The 23808-nt window shown below is 45.8% G+C and overlaps 2 protein-coding genes and 1 long non-coding RNA gene across 9 annotated transcripts; 1 reads left to right on the top strand and 2 right to left on the bottom strand.

Annotated features, from left to right (window-relative positions):
* The first annotated feature begins 1078 nt into the window (after positions 1 to 1078).
* LOC109786861 (uncharacterized) lies at positions 1079 to 3058 on the top strand. 2 transcript variants are annotated; one of them, XM_020345424.4, is made up of 2 exons: positions 1079 to 1449; positions 1598 to 3058. In XM_020345424.4, exons 1-2 carry the CDS (start codon positions 1116 to 1118, stop codon positions 2896 to 2898), a joined length of 1635 nt encoding a protein of 544 aa, XP_020201013.2. In that variant the 5' UTR covers positions 1079 to 1115; the 3' UTR covers positions 2899 to 3058. The 2 variants fall into 2 exon arrangements, with proteins under 2 accessions (XP_020201013.2, XP_020201014.2); XM_020345425.4 differs by having other exon boundaries at positions 1085 to 1449; positions 1601 to 3058.
* A 5077-nt stretch (positions 3059 to 8135) lies between these two features.
* On the bottom strand, positions 8136 to 13599 carry LOC109786860 (uncharacterized). Of its 6 annotated transcripts, none has more exons than XR_012204915.1 (10): positions 13076 to 13578; positions 12933 to 12973; positions 12712 to 12806; positions 12461 to 12576; positions 12282 to 12386; positions 9581 to 9753; positions 9348 to 9445; positions 9036 to 9190; positions 8869 to 8940; positions 8136 to 8769 (listed from the first exon to the last, which is right to left on the bottom strand). It is a non-coding gene; the product is annotated as an uncharacterized lncRNA (long non-coding RNA). The 6 variants fall into 6 exon arrangements; XR_012204918.1 differs by having other exon boundaries at positions 9657 to 9753; XR_012204919.1 differs by lacking the exon at positions 12461 to 12576 and having other exon boundaries at positions 9657 to 9753.
* A 2921-nt stretch (positions 13600 to 16520) lies between these two features.
* Positions 16521 to 22572, bottom strand: LOC109761032 (uncharacterized). Its single transcript, XM_073510424.1, has 4 exons — positions 21832 to 22572; positions 19040 to 20754; positions 18697 to 18945; positions 16521 to 18571 (listed from the first exon to the last, which is right to left on the bottom strand). The coding sequence occupies exons 2-4, from the start codon at positions 19326 to 19328 to the stop codon at positions 18543 to 18545; spliced, it is 567 nt and encodes a 188-aa protein (XP_073366525.1). The 5' UTR covers positions 19329 to 20754; positions 21832 to 22572; the 3' UTR covers positions 16521 to 18542.
* Positions 22573 to 23808: the final 1236 nt, after the last annotated feature.

Genomic DNA, 23808 nt, shown 5'->3' with positions numbered 1-23808 from the left:
AATAAATTAAATTTGTCGATTAGTTCTAGACGGTCCGATGAAAAAAAACGGTGGTCAAGAGTGGTATTCTTCAACCTCCTGATATCCTTGTTCATCTTCTTCCCCAAGACCTTCTAGGACCACCGGCCTAACCACCTGCCTCTGTAGCCTGCGGCCGGCGGCGCTTTCGTGCCAGCCTCGCCGCCCTGCCCTCCCCTCACCACCGCTCGCCGCCGCGCTAGCCCCAGCCCCGGCCATGCTTCTAAACCGGTGAACCACCAAAATTTCTTACGAGACACCCCCTCGCTCCCCATACCGTCAACCTTTGGACTCGCCTCCGCCTGCACGTCGCCGGGTACGACTCCTTCCTGGAAAATGCCTTGCCAGCGCCCTGGTCCTCACTACGCTCAGACTAGCCACAATGGGTAGTAACATAAAGTAGTAACATGCCCATGTTACTACTCTATGTTACTACCTCTATAGTGGGGAGTAACATATGTGTGGTAACATGCAACGCTTCATTTATTAGGCTATAGACTCATCTTGTATTGATATGTGTGATGTTACTCATACTAGTAGTAACTAGCTATGTTACCATATGCCTCTCTTTCTTCATTTATTGCTTGTCACATCATCTATTTTATCTAAATATGTGTGATGTTACTATCTATGTTACTCCCAGTGTGGGTAGTCTCACCGCATGCTTCCTTGTGACTGACCCGAATTCTAAAACCCGGCAACTTACCCCTAGATAAATTTTGAAATTACTGATGTACCGGTAGTACTTGTATAATTGAGCCCTACCCCCTACCTACACAGCCCAAGGCATATGAGAAGAGAGCAGTACCCTGCTATCCGGTAAGTACTAAAAGCCCTAGGCATGTTAGCAAGCTTATATTTCAGAACCCACACAATCAAGAGCATTAATATGGTAGGCATACCATAGTGAGTGATAATAGGCAGTAGCTAGCTGTGCTGTGGGTATAGCTAGATGTGTGCATCGCTGCACTGCACACACAGTGTGTCAAGCGTGAGGACCATCGATGAGGTAGTGTGCTGTGTAGTAACAAGTACTACTACTATACAAGTGTATGTACTAGACAGTACAGTACACCACCATAGGCATAGGTGCAACCATGCATCTATTCTTTGGCCTGCCTCTTTATAAGAGCCTGCTTGCTTTCCCCTCCGGCCTGCAGCCTTTTGCTAGAGAGAGCACACCACACACACACACACACACGCTGCGCGCAGGCAGGGCCCTAAAAGTAGCTTCAACACTGCAGGCATCTTGTCTTATTGCGCCATTAGCATCTTCCTCCTCCAGCGAGCTAGCGTTTAATGCGCAAATGCTCCCTCTGTTGCTCCAATATATCCACACACGAGCTAGCCTACCATCACCACCAGCAGCATCAGCAACAGCGGCAGAGTGCTCCCCTCTTCCTCAGCTTACCTGCGTCCCATTAATTAAAGGTACGCGCCATTTGGTCGATGCGCTCATCTGTGCATATGCATGTTGCTGGGTCGGTAGTTGCATGTGCTTCATCATCGGATCGGCCTCACACAGATCAGAGCCTCGCTAGCTACTTGGATGTATAGCTCATATCCGATTTCTTATTAGTAGGTGCTGGCAAGATGGATCCTGGCTTCTGCAACGACATGATCCTAAGCGAGAGCGCGTGGAACAGCGGCGGTGGAGACGGTGGCGCGGCCGGTGATGTCGTTCATGTCGTGGACGGGAGCGGCATGACGGTGCTGGAGAGGCTGGTGCTGGACGAGGCGCTCGCCGCCGCGATCATGGAACTGCAGGGCATCCAGGTGCCGTGCGGAGGTGGCAAGCCCATGGCCGGCGGCCTCGAGGCGGCCAGCCTCGCATTCGGCGCTACGGGGACAGGACCCGTCACGCCTGCCTACGCTGAGGTTGACGGGGTTGTCCTGCAGCGACAGCAGCATCAACATCGCCATCAGGGCGTGATGGGGATGCCTGCCGACTACGACCTCGTACCAGCAGCACGAGCTGTCACGTTGGCTACTGTACCTGCGGCACCTTCCTTCCCAAAAGGCGCGGCTGCCGCCGTTGACCGCGCCGGCGTCGTCGATGCGGCGGTCTTTGACTCCGGCAATAACGGGCCCACATCGGCGGCAAAAACAGGGACGACGAGGCAGTGGGACGAAGCCAACGGTGGTGCCAAAAGGCAACGCCGGTCAAGTAGAAAGAGGAGGGCCGCCGATGCACCATGCCCAGCCGCCGACGGGCACTCGCAGGAGAACCCTCTCTGCAGCATCCTCGCGTCCACCAACACCGGGGATGGCGGCATCCAGATTGCGTTCAGCAGCGGCGGCGGTGCTGCGTCGTCCTCCAAGCGCACCAAGCCGTCGCTGAGCAGCACCTCGTCCAGCATCAGCTTTGACGGCAGAAGCTCCGTCAACAACGGCTGCGACGACGTCCCCCGGTACGAACCGGACACGGAGGCCCTGGCGCAGGTGAAGGAGATGATCTATCGCGCGGCGGCGATGCGGCCGGTGAGCCTCGGCGTCGAGGAGGAAGACACCGGCGAGCGGCCAAGCAGGCGCAACGTGCGCATATCGTCCGACCCGCAGACGGTGGCGGCGCGCCAGCGGCGGGAGCGCATCAGCGAGCGGCTGCGCGTGCTGCAGAAGCTCGTCCCGGGAGGCGCCAAGATGGACACGGCCTCCATGCTGGACGAGGCCGCCAACTACCTCCGCTTCCTCAAGTCCCAGATCAGGGAGCTGCAAACCCTAGACCGCCGGAATTACGGCGCTAATGCCATATCGAACACAGGCATGGCGCCACTGATGAGCTACAACAACATGCCGGCCTTCGCCTTCCCGGCGACAGGAGCCGGCGAAACCCTAGGAGGAGGAGGAGAGGAGGCTTTCATGAGCAGCCGGTTTAGATAGATTATTGATGAGGGACATGCACGTACGCAAGTGTTTTCATGTGTTGTGCCCAATGTAAGACCATGCATCGATCAGAAGATAGATCGATCCATCATCATTAGCTACTGATTAGGGATGATCATGTCGATCGATGAAATTAATCATGATGTCGTCGTCTTCACCTTTCTTCTTCTTCTTCTCCTTCTCCTTCTGTTAGATTGATGAATAATTCTGCATGCATGCATCCGGCCTGTACGTGCTTTTACAAATTTTATTAGAGACTCTTTGGGCGAGCAGCAGAAAAGGAGCGAGGGCTTGGAAAGTTTTTTGCTCCTCCTTTGATCAGTTTAATTAGTCGTCGTCGTCTCCATCTTTTCATGTGGCAAGCATGTAGACGCGTGAAAGCAAAAGCTTTTCCAGCGGGCGTGTGTGCTTTCTAAGTTCCGATCCATATGGTAATGGAGTAGCAGCAGCTCCAAACATCATCATGACAACTTTCTAAGGCGTAATTATGGCCTCTTTGAAAGAGAAATGCCTTTCTTTGTGCATGCAAAACCCTACCGAAAAGGGCCGGGATCGATCGAGGAGGAAGGAAGAAGAGAGGGCAAAAATCATGGCTTCATCATTGCACACTTTCTGGTCGTCGTCGTCGTCGTTGCTAGGGAAGCAAAGCAGAGGGAAAGAAAGCATGCAATGCATGGTTAATTCTAAAACTGTTTGAGTTGTATATGATCGAGGAGACGTGTGGTGTCGTGCCGATGCCGATGCCGATGGTTCGTGCAGTGTTTGAGCCCACTCGGCCGGGTCAGGTTTCAGGCTTGGGCTGGGTGAGCTTTTTAGACGGCCGGGGTCAGGCACTCGCTGCATCAAAAGGCATGCGTCTAAAAGGAATCATTCCCTTTCCCTTTTGATTCAAAAATGCACGCCTTTTGGTCCTCGGGCTGCGTGTCAAAATTCTTGATGAGATGCTGTCGTAACCTTTGAATCTTGATGAGATTTTTTTTTTCTCGAATACTACGAGAATGCGTACTATATATATTGAAGAAGAGGATGGGGTAAAGACGCCCTTCACATTGAAGATTACAACTTACATAACCCCAACTCCACCCACACAAGGATTACACTCCTATGGCTAACTTCTCTCACTCACCCACCTTTCTACCGCCGAGAAGATCGGCTCAACATCTCCCTTAAAAAGGTTTGCTCTCTTACATGTTCTACCCTCAAGGACTACCCTACGTAGCATATGTGAGCTCGAAGGTGTGGCTCCGTCAAAGACTATTGCATTCCGGTGCTTCCATATCTTCCACATACCAAGGATCAACAAGGCTCTAGTGTCCTTAGCACCCATCCTCGTGTCTGTTTTTGTGTTGCACCACTCCTCAAGTGTTGTGCCCGCTCTCGGTATCCACTCCGGTCGATTGGAAGCTAGGCAGACTCCCGTCCAGACTTGTCTCGCAAAGACGCACCCAATGAGCAGGTGATTTATGGTCTCCTCTTCTTGGTCACAAAACGGGCAAGCTTCTTGGTGTTCCAGTCCACGGCGAGCTAGCCTATCGGACGTCCAGCATCTGTTCTGCAGGACCAGCCAGGCAAAGAAGCGGCAATGTAACGGCGCTCTAGACTTCCATGTGAATGCCGCCATGGGAAGGACCTCCCTGGCACCGAACTTTGCTGCATACGCCGATCTCGTGGAGAAGCATCCACTCGTTTCCCAAGCCCAGAAAGTGGTATCCTCCTGCTCCGGTTGAAGTTGTATCTCAGCGAGGAGTTCCCAGAGGGTCATATACTCCTGGAGCATGATCACACTGAGCTCAGGCCCCACATCAACTGCCCAGGTGCCATTGTGCAAGCCTTGGCTAACCGTGCGCGTGCAACGAGTGCTCTGCGGCACTTTCATGTACAGGTTTGGGGCGATGTCCTCCACGCGCGCCCCATGAATCCACCTGTCCTCCCAGAACCATGCATTGTTTCCATTGCCTACCATGGTCTTCGTTGCGGCCTTAAAAAGCCAGGTTGATTCCTGGTTGCAGATTTGTTCCTCTTGATGAGATTTGTTCCTCATGACCGACCTCTGCTCTAAACCTAGAGTACGTACGTGTGTGTTCCACCTTAGGATCCTAGGACATGTATGTGGCGAGCCAGGATTTAAACATGGGCCGAAGAGACAAACATCAAATCTCACATAACGCACAGAAACGATCTGAATTGTATTGCAGAGAAGCTAATTCAGTCGCTGATAGTTTAGCTAGATGTTAGACTATATAAATACGTTAGACTATATCACCCGCAAAAAAAAGGATGTTAGACTATATAAATATGTAGCCTCTGTATATGTTTGTAATCTGTATCGTACACTTACATGTACCCCTTTATATGAGTTGTTTTATGGCACCCTCAAACTAATATAAGCCCTCCATTTGTTATGATCTGATGGATAGGATTGTTTGGCACTCCAGTATAGGTGCCTTGGAGTACTACCCTTAAAAGTTGGGGAGTACCACCACTTCAAGGGTAATTTGGTAGTCTAGGACTAGATCTTAATTCTCCACTAATTAAGGGATATAATTCTCCACTAATTAAGGGATAAAATCAACATGCAGGGGGCGATTTAGCTGGCGATCGAGCCATGATTCACGGGATGCATAGAGAAGGACTTCTTCACATCCCAAAAACAAAATCAATACATCAGATCTCAAAAGATATAAAACGCAATGCAGTCAAATGCAACTATTAGTAATTATGTGATTGTTGGAATTGGAAACATGAACTGATTGCTTGACAACGCTAGGAACAGAGGTGCATGCAGTGCGCAGATCCAACGAAGGGCCGGGTCGCCGGCGCCCGGCGGCTAAGTTGCCAAATTTTCATGCATGTGCGTGATAGGGCCTGGGGATGGCTCCTCCGGGAGGATGCGGCAAGCCGGCAATCATCATTGCACACCATAGAGGCGACGTGGACGTTAAGGGGTCTTTCCACATGTTTTGTGTGGTGTCTAAGAGGATTAGCTCACATGCGTACGTGTGGGCAAAACAAGTAATGCCCACATGCCTTTTTTTTCTCGCGGTCCCTCTCACACGCTTACGTGTGGGCAAAATAGATAACGCCACACGCCCGTACGTTAGTCCTCCTACCTCATGGTCCCGCATGTCCTGCATGACAGTCACCATGCGCCCCGCAGTTGCCATGGTCCGGACCCTCTTCCATGTTCGTTTAACTGCAGTTGCCATGTCGCAGAACTACAGTTGCCATGTCGGACAACTACAGTTGTCATGGTTGCTCAACTGCAGTTGCCATTTCAGGTTAAGTGTCAGATGTCCTTTGTGGACAACTGGAGTTGTTGCCATGTATGGTCTGGTTTACTATAGTTGCCATGATTTGAAAATTTTAAGGGTTGCCACCTACTAACACTAGGCAGTTGCCATGTATGGTCTGGTTTACTACAGTTGCCATGATTTGAGAACTTTAGGAGTTGCCACCTACTAACACTAGGTAGTTGCCGTGTAGCGCTACAAAGAGACATGACAAAATAACATGTTCGGATAAAGAGAGAGTTGCCATCTACTTACAAGCACACTAGGCAGTTGCCATGTAGCCTGCAAAACACATGGCAACTGACATGTTCGGGTAAAAGAGAGAATTGCCATATGCTTACAAGCACACTAAGGCAGTTGCCATGTACCCTGCAAACACATGGCAACTGGCAGCTTTGGGTGTGGGAGAGGAAACGGGCATGTGGGCGAACTGATAAATGCCCACACACCAGCCCCTGTGCATGAGTGAAAACTGACGTGTGGGCGAACTGCTAAACGCCCACACACTGGTCCCTCCGTGTGGTGAAAACAGACGTGTGGGCGACCGGATGAATGCCCACACACCAGTCCAGTCCTACGTGGCACCACAAACATGCCAAGATTCGTGCAACCACAAACGGACGTGGATCCACGCGTGTGGGCGAGATGCAAACGCCCACACATGTGGGCGTTAGTATTTCCTTTTTTAGCTGATGGGATTAGAAAATTAGATCACGGAAATATCTCAACATTATACCTAAGGGTCTGACTATATAACATCTAGATGTGAGATATTATCTCACATCTAAGTTGTGACATCAGCAGAAGTGAACACTAGTCCAGCCCACCACGTCGCTTTCTTATTATTTACTAGCAAAAGGGCCCATGCGTTGCAACGGGTTAAAAAATCACATGCATTAAACACAACAAATATGGCTCGAGAAGCTCCACCTGTGTCGCCCGTCTATTCTTCTTCCTGCATTGTTGATAGTGGCAATAGTGTCCACCTGATTACAATACGCCCAAGGCCATTGCCAACTTATACTGTTCTTAGGGATAAGATGAAACTATGTTTCTTAGGACAGAGAGTAGGGCATGAACAATAATGGCGAAAGCAAATGCACATAGTAGATAACCTTATAGAATGTATAGAAAGAGAGGCTAAAACAGAATGGTTCACAAAATGTACAATCTTAACTCTACTACAGACTATAGAAAAACCAAAGATAATCGGATGCATGTTCTTCCAAAATAACTTCAATTGGTTGCACTGCACTTAGATGAAATACAAACTAATAGCCGCATTTGTTCAGGACAAAATGTCAAGCATTCATAGTTGTCTTACGATTGTTATGGTCAAATACAAATCATGGTGAAGAACTATTATAACTTCTCTATAGCAATAGCAAGACACTATATAGATCTAACCCAATCAATCACATACATAGGAAAAAGCAATAAGGCAGAAAATAGGCATCTCAAATCACAAGAAACACATCATTGCCACGGATATTGCTTTTGCAACCTTGGCACTTCGAATATATTGCTAATGGAGAGCCATGCTGAAGTTGAAATAGGGGCCCGTCCCCAACTCCTGGACTATAGCCTTCACGACATCCAGCATGGTGGAGCCGGACCGGAGCAAGTCCATGTCAGAGACACGCAGTGGCAACAGCCACAACCGACCATGCGCGGGTCGTGAGGTGTGGATGGAGACACATGAACCGAAGTGTTATATATAGATAGGCATGGGCATTCGGTTCTAACTCAACCGATCAATTCGGTCCCGGGTTTTGACAACTTTGGTTACTCCTCCCCACAAAAAAAAAACTTTGGTTACTCCTCCTCACAAGGGTAGCTATAGCTTGTTGGTATTGACATGCATATAGATATATCAACAACAACAGTTTTTATGAAACATGCAAATAAATTATATGCATCATACCTCTGTAAGTGACGACAATGGACAACAGCATAAAGTTTTGAACTAAAGCATATAGTAATCACATTATCTATGGCTGCTGCACGCCAATGTTTTAATAAGAACAACAACAAAAAAGCATTCTTATCACAAGAGTGCTAAATACAATACAACCTTACTTTCTTTTTATAGATTAAGATTACAAATGAATAGTCTAATTAGTTAAGATCCACAATCCTTGGTAGCACAATCTTGGACAATAGCGCCCCAAACCCCTATTTACCTCTTACAGAATCGTTGCCCTACTGCAGCGCGCCGTGATGTGACTATTCTGGAGTGCAGCAAGGCCGAACATGCAGACACCGCAAGCGCCCTCCTTCGGCGAGGCCTCAGCCCACGCACGCCGTGGTCGTCCAGTCCAGCAGGGTGCTTTTGCCGAGTCGGCTGTTGTGTCGGGCGCGTGTGTGATAGCTTGCTACATGCTACTGCTGCGTACGTGTGCTTGCTTGGTGGGTGTTTGCTGTGTTAGCTGTCATGCGCACTTGCGTTGTGCTGGATAGGAAAGGAGATGACTGCAAGTCATAGGCGCTTACTTGTCTTGTAAAACTACAGAAGTTTTCCATTTTTCATCACATCTTTCCAAGCATTCTTATCAGAAGCAAGCGAAGCGTCAACATCCTGCAGCCAAAGTAGAATCTGTACTCAAGGCAAGGTAAATAAACAACAGTAGGTTGTCTGCACTTAATGCAAACTGAAGAACATGGGTTGATATTTCACCAATATATGAAGCCAACTGAAGAACATGGGTTGAGATTTCACCAATATACGAAGCCAACTTGTCTTCTAACACTAATAGAAAGAAACGAAAAAATTATGACTCCACGAACATATCATTAGGTTGACCTTGCCTTGACACTTTCAATACATAGTTAGAGCATAAAAACCTGAGCTTCAGGACTGTCCTCTGTAGCATGGTGAAGGCTTCAATAACACGTCCCAGGCCCAGGCAGGCGAGCGACAATAGTGTGGACGTGGCCCAGCCTCGCCCCGAAAGCAGCACAGATTGAGAAAAGCCTCCTTCCAAAGCAGCATCATACTCCTTCAATGATTCGATGTGAAGCAAACATCAGTTACAATGAACCAGGGTTGCTCGGCTCCATTCCAATTCTATGTACTTGACATTGTCGAGGTTATCAAAATAAACATCATAACTTTGGAATTTTTGCTAAAGAAAGCCATTTTATATTTATAAGTACCTCTGAAATTATGCAATGGCCTCAGCTATCTGTCCAAGAGAATTGACCATGATGCAACAATGCTCATGCAACGGTATGCATAAACTCTAGACTCCAACCTATGAGTGGAAGGTAAATCTAAATAAAGCTGAATACAACATAGTATTAAATTTTATGCAGATTAATCCACTTGCATTTGAAAGAAAGAAATTAAGACCAAGGAAAAAAATTCAAACTTTAGCATTCAAATTTACATCACAAATACTAAAGTTTTCATTGCTGATTGACACTTTATCCCTTCCTCTTTCTTATCCACGGTCCATCTTCTACCTGCTACATCTCTCCCACCTCCTCCCCCAGGAGATACACTGTCATTTTTTTAGGCGCTAACTCCAATATAACACGACTTCGAGTAAAACCTTCAGCCCTGTGCATGAATCAAATACCATATTAGCTTCAAATTGGAATAGTAAATAACTATGAATTTCCCATGTTTATGCAAATCGAACATAAAATCTGCTCGTTCACAAAACATCTGTTTCATAGAGAGTTGCCTTATAAACCTCTGCTCTGGAATTACATAGAGAGTTACCTTGAACCTGAATTGCGGCTTACAGTTACAATATGCGCGGCAAAAGTTATTAAGAAAATTGCGTTATTTACTTGCTCGCACCAACTTAAACTGCCAGTTGCTGTAGCTATTTTCAAAAAGGAAAGAAGATGGCAAAATAATACAAAGTTCCATCCTATAACCATAAGTAAACTCGGTCGTAAATCAAAGATAACTACTACAGGAGCTGATCCACGCTTTCATCCTCATATGTGACAGTCTCTTATAATTAACCAGTTCCCCATATTATAACAACCATTGCATTATAATATTATAACACTAATGAACAAAAGAAATCATTTTATCGAAAACAGGGAGCAATTATAACAATACTGCAAATAGTGGACTATCCATGTATTCATCTTGACATAAAACATCTAATAATCTTGAAAAGCTAAATATAGGATGCATAAGCTACTCGATGGGGGCATAGCTACTCCATGACCTGATCCAGCCTTCCAACATCAGAGTGTTATGTACCACAATCACTGTTGGAAATATGCCCTAGAGGCAATAATAAATAGGTTATTATTATATTTCCTTGTTCATGATAATCTTTTATTATCCATGCTAGAATTGTATTAATAGGAAACTCAGATACATGTGTGGATACATAGACAACACCATGTCCCTAGTAAGCCTCTAGTTGACTAGCTCGTTGATCAATAGATGGTTACGATTTCCTGACCATGGACATTGGATGTCGTTGATAACGGGATCACATCATTAGGAGAATGATGTGATGGACAAGACCCAATCCTAAGCCTAGCACAAGATCGTGTAGTTCGTTTGCTCAGAGCTTTTTCTAATGTCAAGTATCATTTCCTTAGACCATGAGATTGTGCAACTCCCGGATACCATAGGAGTGCTTTGGGTGTGCCAAACGTCACAACGTAACTGGGTGGCTATAAAGGTGCACTACGGGTATCTCCGAAAGTGTCTGTTGGGTTGGCACGAATCGAGACTGGAATTTGTCACTCCGTGTAAACGGAGAGGTATCTCTGGGCCCACTCGGTAGGACATCATCATAATGTGCACAATGTGACCAAGGAGTTGATCACGGGATGATGTGAGTTACGGAACGAGTAAAGAGACTTGCCGGTAACGAGATTGAACAAGGTATCGGGATACCGACGATCGAATCTCGGGCAAGTAGCATACCGATAGACAAAGGGAATTGTATACGGGATTGATTGAATCCCCGACATCGTGGTTCATTCGATGAGATCATCGTGGAACATGTGGGAGCCAACATGGGTATCCAGATCCCGCTGTTGGTTATTGACCGGAGAACGTCTCGGTCATGTCTGCATGGTTCCCGAACCCGTAGGGTCTACACACTTAAGGTTCGATGACGCTAGGGTTATAGGGAATAGATATACGTGGTTACCGAATGTTGTTCGGAGTCCCGGATGAGATCCCGGACGTCACGAGGAGTTCCGGAATGGTCCGGAGGTAAAGATTTATACATGGAAAGTCCTGTTTTGGTCACCGGAAAAGTTTCGGGTGATATCGGTAATGTACCGGGACCACCGGGAGGGTCCCGGGGGCCCACCAAGTGGGGCCACCAGCCCCAGAAGGCTGCGTGGGCTAAGTGTGGGAGGGGACCAGCCCCAGGTGGGCTGGTGCGCCCCCCCCCCCCACCAAAGCCCAAGGCGCAGGGAGAGTGGGAGGGGGCAAACCCTAGGTCCAGATGGGCCTTAAGGCCCACCCTAGTGGCACCCCCCTCTCTTCCCCCCTTGGCCGCCCCCCTAGATGGGATCTAGGGCTGGCCGCCACCCCTTGGGGTGGGAACCCTAGAGGGGGCGCAGCCCCCTCCCCCCCCCTATATATAGTTGAGGTCTTGGGCTGCCCAACACATGAGTTTTCCTGTCTCTCTTGGCGCAGCCCTACCTCTCCTCCTCCTCCTCTCCCGCGGTGCTTGGCGAAGCCCTGTAGGATTGCCACGCTCCTCCACCACCACCACGCCGTCGTGCTGCTGCTGGACGGAGTCTTCCCCAACCTCTCCCTCTCTCCTTGCTGGATCAAGGCGTGGGAGACGTCACCGGGCTGCACGTGTGTTGAACGCGGAGGCACCGTTCTTCGGTGCTTAGATCGGAATCAACCGCGATCTGAATCGCTACGAGTACGACTCCTTCATCCGCGTTCTTGCAACGCTTCCGCATCGCGATCTACAATGGTATGTAGATACACTCCCTTTCCCCTCGTTGCTAGAATACTCCATAGATTGATCTTGGTGACGCGTAGAAAATTTTGAATTTCTGCTACGTTCCCAAACAATCACAACCAGCAGTAGGAAAATAAGACCAAAGACATATTACTGTAGATTGCAGAGAACCAAATACCATGAATTCAATCCTCCTTGTCTACATACATCAAGTGGAAAACCGGCCTACGAAGTTGCGGCGAACCGTAGAACACTGTCGGACGAGTTTAGTTCACTCCTGGCCCTACAGCATGTAACATTTTGATCTCTCTAAGCTTCAGTTTGGGAAGATCAGTGATAACAAAAACTGATACCCACCATGCAGCTACAAAGGCAATATTGTAGCTCTGATTTGAAGGCCACACTATAACCGAATCTTGCAGTATAATTCAGAAAGAGTTCAGAGAATTGCAAGAGTTGCGCTGGCATGGACTCTATCAAATTGCATAGTCAGAACAATTTCCTCAAAAACTATGTGCTAAAAACGAAAATGCATAAAAACTGCTTGCTTAAATGTTGGTGCACCCATTGGCATTTAAATAAAATGCTAGTATATTATGGAGTCGGACCTCATCATCATGAACTACTGGAGCAACACGCCAAAGAAGTGGTTCCCCTCAGACCTATTTTTTTTCTTAGCATGCAACTGAACAATCCTGAAAGCCTGAAACGTGAATAATTACGTACAAAATTAGAACTGAATTTATGCAAGATAGTGTGAATTCTGGATGACCCATGTGAATCAATAGCGGAATCCATGTGAAATTCTCAAGGGAACTAACTAACTTACTGTTGCAAATCCCCTTGGCGCATCACTTGGACCCGATAGAGCTGCAATCAGGACAAAAGGGAGAGAAGCGCTAGTCACAATTCTGCATTTATCGACAAGTCCATTGGAGGAACAAGAAAAAACTCAGGGGAAAGGGGACTGACCAGGAAATAAATTGGGCCTGGAGTCGTCGGAATTGCACGAGCTTGGCCTCGAGGATGAGCCGCCGCAGCTTCTTGAGGTCGCAAAAAGAGGGAGTCGAAAGAGACAGAGGCCGGGCCTGCAGGTCGCCATTGAGGTCCTGCCTGGGGCAGATTCCGGTCGAGGACCCTTCCTTCTTATGATAGCCAAGTCAAATCCGGGTCGGTCACTCCATGGCTTTGTGTTGGAGAAGAACACAGACCCTAACTCGATCCAGGACTCCCATCTCGATCCAAATCAGAGAAGCACGGGAACAAGAGGTTGGAGATTGATGAGGCTGTGGGTGGCGCCGAAGAAGATTAGGGGCAGATGTGGAGGGGAAGGAGGACGGACGGCGGACGGCTGGAGAAGAAGACCGGCGGGCGGCGGCGGACGGCCGGAGAAGAAGACCGAGGGCGGCGGCGGGCAGAGGCGGCGAAGAGAGCATACATCGAAGGAAGCCATCCGTCACTTTAAAAAGGACAGCGGGCTGAATATACTAAAGTACAGGGCATTGTTTGCAAAAACGAAACGCTTTTCCCTGGCTACTCGGGCTAAGGCCCAACTGGATCGCAGCCCAGCTAAGCGACCAAGAAAGAACGTAGCGGTCAGAGACAAAATTTAGTACCACCTCGAATATGTTTTAAATTCAAACTGAAAGCGTAAAATCACGGGAAGAAGCGTATTGCGACGGTGAACCCAACAAAGTCAATCCGTGCTTTATTATTACTAGCAAAAGGGCCCATGCGTTGCAACGGGAGAAAAGAATACCACATACTCTTAATTTACAAAAAATGGTATATAATCTGAGTATTTGTAGCTATGGCCCAAACAAAGATGGTCTTTGCCTACAAAAGCGCAAGTTCAAGATTCCACATGTCTTCTATTTAAACACGACTTGTATGTAGATTTAATACGTACTAAGAAACGGGCAAGTGATCTTCAATTCGTCTCCAATCCTAATTTTGCTGAGATGTTCATCCACAATCTGGATCAGTAACGATACGAAAGAAAGACGGATAATGCACTATTGATTAAGATTGCACCCTGGATAGTGTTTTTTAAATGGTTAACAGGTAAAATAACATCATATTCAGATTTTATATATTTTTCTAATCAAATTCTATATATAACATGTTGAATTTGGAGTTACGGTTTAGAAGATATGTGTATTTTAAAAAACAATTGATATGTACTGCGGGTTTAATGTTAGAAACATCAGGGGGTTTTCTATAAAATAGCATGACGGACTAAGAATATCTATTTCTTTTATTAGTAGGTATAGATGTAGATATATATTATATAGTACAAATGCCCGTGCGTTGCACCGGACGAAAAATTAAATATAACCTCTTCTACGTGTCATTATGCAACACTTTTTTAATCTAACTTTTCGCAAACGTCATAAATAAGGTTACGCTGAGTACTTCTTTTTGGACAATGAAATTTGGACGTATCCTAACAATGCTCGTCCTGACCTATTTCAGCTCCGCACTTTCATTTCATCCGATGATAGAGTAGTTGTGTATGGAATAGTCTTTCAAGCCATTTTTATTTTTTATTGTCCAGAAAAACAAGAATTACTATTGTTTTTGTTTGAGAAGGTGTTTTTTATTTTAGTTTTGTCTATTCGATCCAAAACATCAACTTTGCTACGGGACAAAAATATATTATTTTCATATCCTTAGCTCAAAGCACTCATATGTGCATGGATCATATAGTCAAGTGATATTATCAAGATTTGTCATAGCTAAAAAGTTCATTAAGCTTAATCCACTTTTTGTTAAAGCATCATACATGCAGCCATGCTTCGCTATGAAGCCGACATTCCTGAAAAAGGATGACACTGTAGGCCAAGTAATTTTTTTCTAATTTTTATTTGCGAATGCAGGCCAAGTAATTTAGCTGATGTTCCATTGAAAGGTTAAAACATGCGTGAATCACAAGGTTCCAGGATAATAAAAACATACAGATACCCTTTTTAAAGTGTTGTATTAGAAGAAAAGCAGGTAGATGGATCTCACTGCCTAAAAGTCATTTTTCTGCAGCCAGGCCGGCCCAACTCTCCTCTTTCTCTTTTTTTCCACAGCAGCCTCCAGGCCCAACAGCCTGCCCACCTCCACTGAGCAGCCCGAGCAAAAATCCTCCCCTAACCCTAACCGGTTGAGCAACTCCAATCGACCCCTCGTCTCGTCTCTCCCTTCCCACGCTCGATCCCCTCTCACCGCCGCCTCTCACACGTGCACACACAGCGCCACCAGAGAGGCCCTGGATCCCCTGGACGCCTCCCCGTCCCCTGCTCTCTCTGTCCGGCTGGTTGAATGAACAATATTTTGACAATAGATTGAATTCTCAGAGAGGAACATATAAACTGCTATTCTAACTAAAATTGGCCACACATCTGACAAAATTTGGGCATATATTGACAACATTTTGATAGAGAGGAACATATAGCTGCAACTCCGGCACACATCTGACTAAATATGGGCACATTTTGACAGCACTTCTCTGAATTCTGAGAACTGAGACAACATATAATTGAAAATGCTTGAAAGATAACACTGTTTAATGGAAGATAAAAGAAAACACATTTAACTAAATTTTGTTTGACTGAACAACATATATGTATGACTGGATCTGCATGAAACATAACACATATCAACTGACAATTCATGAAACACATCATATATCAACAGAAGTACATATTCTACGTTGGTGCAGCCACTTCATCTGGCCGTTGTATCGGGGCACCCATCCGCACCACAAACCGCCACCCGCGGTTGCATCTGAAGCCGATTCCTTCCTTCGCCATCCCCGGGGCACCCGGCAACCTCGCCTGCCGGCGATGATCACACCACCGCCTCCATAGTGTAGCGGCTCCGCTCCAAGCACGCACACAAAAACTCCACGAACAGTGGGGCGGAGGGCGCATGAGACAGCTCTTTAGAAACGCCAGGGGGGCGAACGAAAAAAGACAATCCAGTCGCACGATCCACACCAGTTGCCCTCGAATCTTTTGTTTTTTCCTCTGCTGGCGTGGCGGTCCTGGTGTATACAATTTGTACACGGAGACGTATCCAAGGACCTATTGCCCAAGTTTGTGTATGCAATTTGTGCACGGAGACGTATCCAAGGACCTATTGCCCAAGTTTGAGGATCGTATTGCCGTTCTATTTTCAACTTCCAGGACTGTAATGACGCCATTCGCGAGTTCTAGGATGGTTGTGGACATTGCCACCAACTTGCAAGACCATAAGTGATTGTGTTTTAACGCACGCATAAAATATTACGATGATTGCATTGGTTGGGTTTCTAGAGAAATAACATTGCACTAATTAAATTCTGGTACAACAGTATGTGGTTATGCTTGGAAATTCTATGGGTAACATTTTGGAATGACCATATTGATCAATTCAAGAAACCAGTCTATAAACACTAAAGCCAAAGTCATTCAGATGTAAATCAAGCTATAAGCTTGCAAAGAGAAGCATGACCATTCTACAATGTTTATAGATTATTATCATCCTTAAAAAAGTCTAATGAAAAAATGAGATAAAATAGAGAAAGAGGTCAGCACTGAGTAATGAAATGAAGGACAAATCTGTCCAACTGACAACCTCTCCCTCATGTAGTCAGTGGCCTTGAAGGGGATCTGCATATCATAGGATCAACTGGGGATTTGTTAAAACAGAGCTATGTGTATCCAAATAAAGAGAGTGCTGGAATAAGTAGGTTACATTTTGGTTTAACCTAATAGGCTTGCATAAACACTGCATATAATTTCAAATGAATATTTTTTTTTTGTAGGATCAAGGAGAACATAGTTGGTTAATCTTCAGAGTAAGTTTCAGCTACAGTAATTTGAAGGACCATTAAAAACTAATTGTTGTGGTAAGTAACTAAAGAGTTGCAACTGTAGTTAAATTCATCAGATAATAATGGCATTCATGATAGCATAATTTTCAGCTGTAATTAAATTCAGCTCGTGCCTCCCGCCGTCATAGTTGGTAATTGGTAATTAAATTCTACCTGCCTACCATGCCCACAGCTCGTGCCTCGCGCCGTCTTCATCTTTTTCACGGCACTACTCCTCTACAATTGGGTTCTCCCAGCCGGCCAAATGTCAGTCTGCTGTTGTAGCTCGTACAGCCGCGCAGCTGCCCCTCCGCCTTTGGCACCATCTGTAAGACCAGCGTCATTGCCACACCAGCCATTAACGCATACCATATGAAGACGTCCGCTCGACGATGGAGAACACGGAGGTTGTGTAGAGATTCATACAGTCGGAGGTTTAAATGGTAGATAACTGATACTTCGTGACCTTTCCAAAACCTACTAACTAAAGTTGTGTCATTAAGAAAATGTTGTGTTAGAAAATCAATATCAGTCACCCGTGAGATAATTTGATTGCATGGGAGACAAAGCATCATTTTTGTAGACGGAAGGAGGAAATACCAAATCCAGTCTTTACTAAAATTGGGCATGCACTTTCAGTATTAAAAAACTAAAGCAGAATATGAAAGCTAGCGAATCTCAGTTCCTAACACAAACAACCATCGGTAAAATATGTAAAAAAACACAGAAGTAATACGACATAACCAACATTGCGCAAAGAGAGATACTACAGATATGATGTTCGTCAGTCAAGTAGGAATAGTACTTGCCTGAATATAAGAGGATTCTCATTGTAAGGCACCTATAATTTACTTTGTTATCATCACAGCATGGAAAATCTGACGTGCAAAGAACATTATACTTGCATAATCTAATCACCGTAAGTAGAACAATATTCTTCCGCGATCTCAACATAAATTCAATTGCAACAGAATCAGAACCGACGCATCACAGGATAGATCAAACAATTCCATGGTAAAGTTATTTGGAGCGAGTGTTTTTTCAGTGGAATAAGTGTTTCATTTGGAGTGGAATTTTGAGATGCCTGCACGTTGTACTATTTTCTGATGTATTATATCATATTCTTAGAAGCTAAATGCAGTTTGAATATAAGACAAACACCATGAAGCTACCTATCATTATGCTTTGCTTTCTCTACCTGCAGCTTTGTTTTCACCTCAGATCCGTAAGGAGGAGTGTAGACAGAGAATTGTACAGACGGAAAAGATTTTCAGACACACTTAGCTTATCACCAAACAATCCATCGAAGTATTAGCATAGAATGTGGAACTACAAATTACCATCTCCACTCCACCAGTAGTTCAAAATCTCTCGGGACTTTTAACCTGACACAACATATGCTAATATACCTATACATGTATCAGCTGTAATTTTAGCTAGCTATAGGAGCAGAGGTAGTTAGGAAGCAAAGCTTGTTATTGTTGTACCTGGAACTAAGGCCAGATGAGAACCACCACAGCAGTTGTTCCAATTTTGTTTTCTCTGTTCAGAGAACAACACTATCTGAAGGAATTGCTGACAGTTCTAGCGCTTCGTTCAACAGACCAACAACACAACATGGGTGTCTACAATCACAGGAAGGCAACAATATCTAAACTGACGTACTTACCTCTGAACTCCATATTAGAAGGTACACAGAGAAACAGGGGACAGAAAAATAACTCAAAACAGGGGTCAAGGGGATACATACCTCTGTTGTAGCCAACGCACGCGAGATTGGACAGCTCGACGGCTGTTCTTCTACCTTCGGCGAACTCGGCGCTTCTTCTACCTCCGGCGAACTCCGGGCTTCTTCCTGCGGCGAACTCGGTGTCGACATTGGATGCTTCGTCCAAAATTGACCTGATGGAGATTCGAGCCGAGGACCCTCCCTTCTTATAGAAGCCAACAACAATCCTGTTCGGCAGCTCCATTGATTTGCGTTGGACAAGGACACGGACTGCAATCCATCCAAATCGATTTGTGTTGGACAAGGAGACTGCAATTCCATCCAAATCATACACGGGAGCAGATGCATAGGTTGAGAAGGTTACGTCGGGGGAGGCGGGAGAGGACTGGCTGTGGCGGACAGGTCACAGCGGAGCGTGCTCGCCGCCGGCGCTGGCCGACGGCGTACCCAACCTGAGCTGTGCCCCCTTCGCAGCGCCAACGAGGTCCGGCGCCCTTCTCGCGCGCAAGCACGGCAGTCGCCTTCTTCGCCAAATTCCTGAGCACGGCACCGCACAGGGACAGGTGCCGGCACCGGAGCAGCAGAACACAGGCGACCCACGGCGACGGCGCAGGGGGGCTGCAGCAGCTGGTCCAGCGTGGCCACAAGCTCATCACCAAAACTCTTCTTCGCCCGCCGCGCCGCGCCTGAACATCTTCTCGGCCATCTTCTCCTGCTCCGTCGCGCCGCCCCTTCTGCTCCGTCGCGCCGCCTCTTCTGCCACAGCTCCGCCCTCCGCAAAGCGTTTGGATAAAACGTACTTTTTTTAACGAAACGTAGAGACGTAGCGGTCAGAATAGAGAGACGGGCCAAGGCCCAACTGGATCGCAGCCCAGCTAAACAAGAACGTACCGGTCAATCGAGTTGCAGAGACAAAATTTAGTACCACCTCGAATATGTTTTAAAATTCAAACTGAAAGCGTAAAATCACAGAAAAAAGCGCATTGCGACGGTGAACCCGACAAAGTCAATCCGTGCTTTATTATTAGGGAGAGACTAGCAAAAGGGCCCGTGCGTTGCAACGGGAGAAAAATATCCCCAAAAATCAGGCTCTCTTTTCTTAGTGAAAATTCACTAGTCAGTGCTAATATGTGTTTCCAGGCAGGTGCATGATGTTCAGATCATAAGATATTTAATAGCGTAAAACAAAAAGGTCATTGCTAGCAATTTTAATTACAAAAAGTAACTGCTTTTAGGATTTGTCTTGTGTTTTCAGGGATTAGAAGTATATGTAAATATGGGAATGCATCAATATATCTCATCCGAGATAAGAAGGACAGTTCTTGAGAAAAATGATTGAAAATTTGAAAAACAAATGTTAGTCATGCATGCTTGCATAGTTACCATAGATGGATGAATGCACGATGCATTTTTTTTATTAGTTATCACTTAGACGTTAATAGTTTGTAAACATTTTGCATATACCAAACTCAAAGCCTATTTGAATATTGTAAATGGTATAATTGACTCAACCAATATCATAACACCAATAACTATATTAGCATACATATGTATTCACCCGCAAAAAAAAGCATAGATATGTATTGGCTGAGCAAGTAACAAAAGAATTTAGTCCACATATGTATGTTTATGCACAAAAATCTGGGAAAGTTGTTGTCATAACAGGCATAACAATAGGAGTTCTGTACCAACATGGGTGTGTACTAACATTCAGAATGCGTGGCAAAATGAATAGCTACAACACTTAGGCCACAAAATTCACTCAAACTAAATAAAGCTACTTTTGAGAACACTAAAGTTCTTTTGAGCTCCTCAATTGATCTCTCCGATAGCTTGACTTCTTCATCCTTCTCCTTTCATCTGCTATTTGTAAGAGTACAAAAGAAGGGTTCTAAAAGAAGAAAAACGAAGGCATTATTAAGAGCAGAAAACATTAATCAAATAGCATGAACACCTGGCTGGCGTCCGTAGCAATTACTTCCCTTTGTTTTGCCACTGGCAAAGCATCTCCAGCTTTTCTCAGAGAGGCACCTGGGAGTCACATTATTGCTTCTCTTCTGAGAGCTTGGAGAAGTTATTCTGCAAATTTTGAAGCAAATCGTTCCTTTCATCGTCAAGTAAATTTCTCAGCTCAATCAACACTTCCTCCAATATTGGAGTGGCATTTCTATTATGGGCTAACTCCTATTTCACAGAGCAATCAATCCGTTCAATATGGCTGAGCTGAGGTCGCAAATCAGTGTTCACTATAGAAACTGCATTTGGTTTGCAAACTACACTTGCTGGCTGCTCCTCCAACACCAAAATCTTTTTTTACTCTTCATAATTTAAGAATGTGCATGATTAATCAATTTAAACTCACTGGATTGGATGGATGGAGTGTCTAAATAGTAGGATTAAACAATTGGTCCTTTACTGACTGATTAATTAGTGAACTAAACATTTTTCTGAATCTTTGCTTTAATGGATGTGCATGATTAATCAGTTAACACTACAGTGGGGGAGGACATCCTGATGGAGCGGCGCAACCTACTTGACCAGCAAGCCCCACGCCTTCAAATTATTTTAGGAGATCTAACAACATTAAATAAGAAGCATCATCTCATTAAAGTCCTCTTTATTTATTTTATCGGAGGCTCGGAAGAACTTAGTCTCTTCAAAATAAGAAGCATCATCCATGGTCGATTTCTGGACCAAAATAACTACATGCATAAACGGACTCTCATGACAAGTTGCAAACAGATCAGGGAAAACACCCACAAACTTGAATAAAACGTTGTGATTTTTCAGCAAAAATAATGTTATGTGATCGAAATGAAACAATTGTTGTTCAGATATATCAGTTTCGATTGAATCTACTATGGCATTGACAGAAGCAGTAGACATCCAGCCATAAACATATCACTGGCCATAGGTTTTATTTTTAATTTTTGGCATGCACTGGCTATAGGTAGATAACATAAGAGCTAGGATCCAACAGTCAGGCAGAACAAGTAAGACACCAAGTCGCATAATCAAAATATGCCCATTTGCACACATGTAAATAGTTTGAACGTACTGAAACACAAAGAAAGTAAATAGTATATTATATTGTCCTAAGTTGATCTTGCTTGATAGCATTATCTAGAGAATATCAAAAGGAAAAGCATAACTAACCTTGACCTGTTTGTAGCGATCCAGATTTTACACACTCTGGTCGTTTCATCTGAAATCACATGAACAAGTGTTGCTTTTCTTTGGCCGCTGAAAGAGAAAGTACCAATCTCCACTTCGATCCTCCCTCTGTAATATTATAAGAAAAGCAGTCAACAGAGCATCGCCCTCCCACCATGCCTGTTCTGATAGACACACAAAAGAATACACAAAGCATCTTCCATCAGTTTTTATAACTTGCTAGAAATACATGCAAACATCATCCAACAAATGAACGGCTTGTGCAATTTGTTTGCAAGCAAATAGAACGAATTATTGCAAACCTGAACATAATTCTATTGTCTATGCATCTTTTCTCTCAGCTCTACAAAAAAAATCGTCTAGCAATTTCTAAAAAGAATTTGAATGAAGCTACTGTACGTTTGTAGACAGCCACACAACAAATTGAAGGTCACAGGAGCAACAAAGCATCAGGGATCCTCCTGCGGTACACACGGTCCTCAACGATAGAGTTGCCTGGTTAGTGGGCTGCCGACAGAGCATCGACCAGAGCGTGAATAATCAACGGAGTTTGTAATGGTAGCCCTACACACGAAATTCCATGAGCATGGATAAACTGATCTTGTGATTTGGTAGAAGCAGCAAATTATAGTACCGGCTGAATGAACAGCTTGTGCCATTTATAGATAAACTGAAACCCTCATGTAGTCAGCCAGTACTATAATATGGTAGTAGCAACAGGCAGCTCACCATCTGGAACCCAGCCGCGAAGGTACCACCGGTCGCCGCTATACCGGGGCTCGTCCTGGAACTCCTTCGGCGCACTTCTGGAGGAACCTCGCCAGCTTCTCTGGCAGCGTCACCGGTGGCAGCTCCCCTCTAGTCGCCGGATCCCTTTGTAAAACGGACTCGGTTCGATCAGAGAGGAGGAAGCTAGGGACGTGGTGCGGTGCGGGTAGCAGCGAATTAGCGCCGCCTCTTCCATCCTCAGCCGCCAGCTCGCCGACCGCCCTCTCCATCCCCGGCCTCGATCTTGCCGGCACCCGCCCACTCCATCACCGTCCACGATCCCGCCGGCGCCACCCTCCAATCCCCTTACTCGAGCCCGCTCGTCTCGAGCGCAACACGCCACGCCATGCCTCCCGCGAGGTCGCCGACGCGCAGATCGGCCCTCTCGAGCTCCTGGAGCTCCTGGAGTCGGACGCCAGCGCCGCACCCTCCCATCCTCTGCCTCCCACGAGGTCGCGACCAGTAGGTGGAGGGGAGCGGTGAACGGCGAAGAAAGCCGCGAGATGGGATTGGGAGGCAGGAGAAGGCCGGCGGCGCGTGGTGAGGGGCGGAGCGGGGCAGGAGGCGGCCGGCGGCGCGAGGGGCGTAGCAGGAGGTGGGCGGGGCGGGGCGGAGCGGAGCGCCGCGAGGACGGGGAGTCTGGATAAGATGAAACAGATGAATCGCGGGTTGAATACATACAGATGTAGGTTTTTTTCTTAAACGAAACATTTTTTCAATATCACGGGCACCCGAATTAGTACCACCTCGGATATATGTTTTAAATTCGAACTGAAAGCGTAAATTTACGGAAAGAAGCGTATTGTGACGGTGAACCCGACAAAATCAATCCGTGCTTTATTATTAGGGAAAGACTAGGAAACATGCCCATGCGTTGCAACGGGAGAAAAACTAAGCAACGGATGGGAAACTCATCACTCTCTCCTTAGCCCAATAAGCACCCACATCAAATACTCCAGCATGAAGAAGAATTGTGCTTTCAGTGAAAGCATATTTGCAAAGTGGCTATTTAGTGTATGAATTGTTTAGTTCATGGTTTTTCTTGTAATCATAGCATCACATCCTAGCCATCTCTACAAAGCGGCTACGAAATGTATAATTTTTTCAGTTCACGGCTTTCCTAGTAATCAATATCACATGACATTCTAACCATGTGTTTTTCAAATCTTGATAACACTAATTCATAGAAGA

This window comes from Aegilops tauschii, chromosome 3, assembly GCF_002575655.3.
Source record: "Aegilops tauschii subsp. strangulata cultivar AL8/78 chromosome 3, Aet v6.0, whole genome shotgun sequence".
Classification (NCBI taxonomy): Eukaryota; Viridiplantae; Streptophyta; class Magnoliopsida; order Poales; family Poaceae; genus Aegilops; species Aegilops tauschii.
The sequence above is the reverse complement of the archived record's forward strand: the minus strand, read 5'-3'. Positions and strand labels throughout refer to the sequence as shown.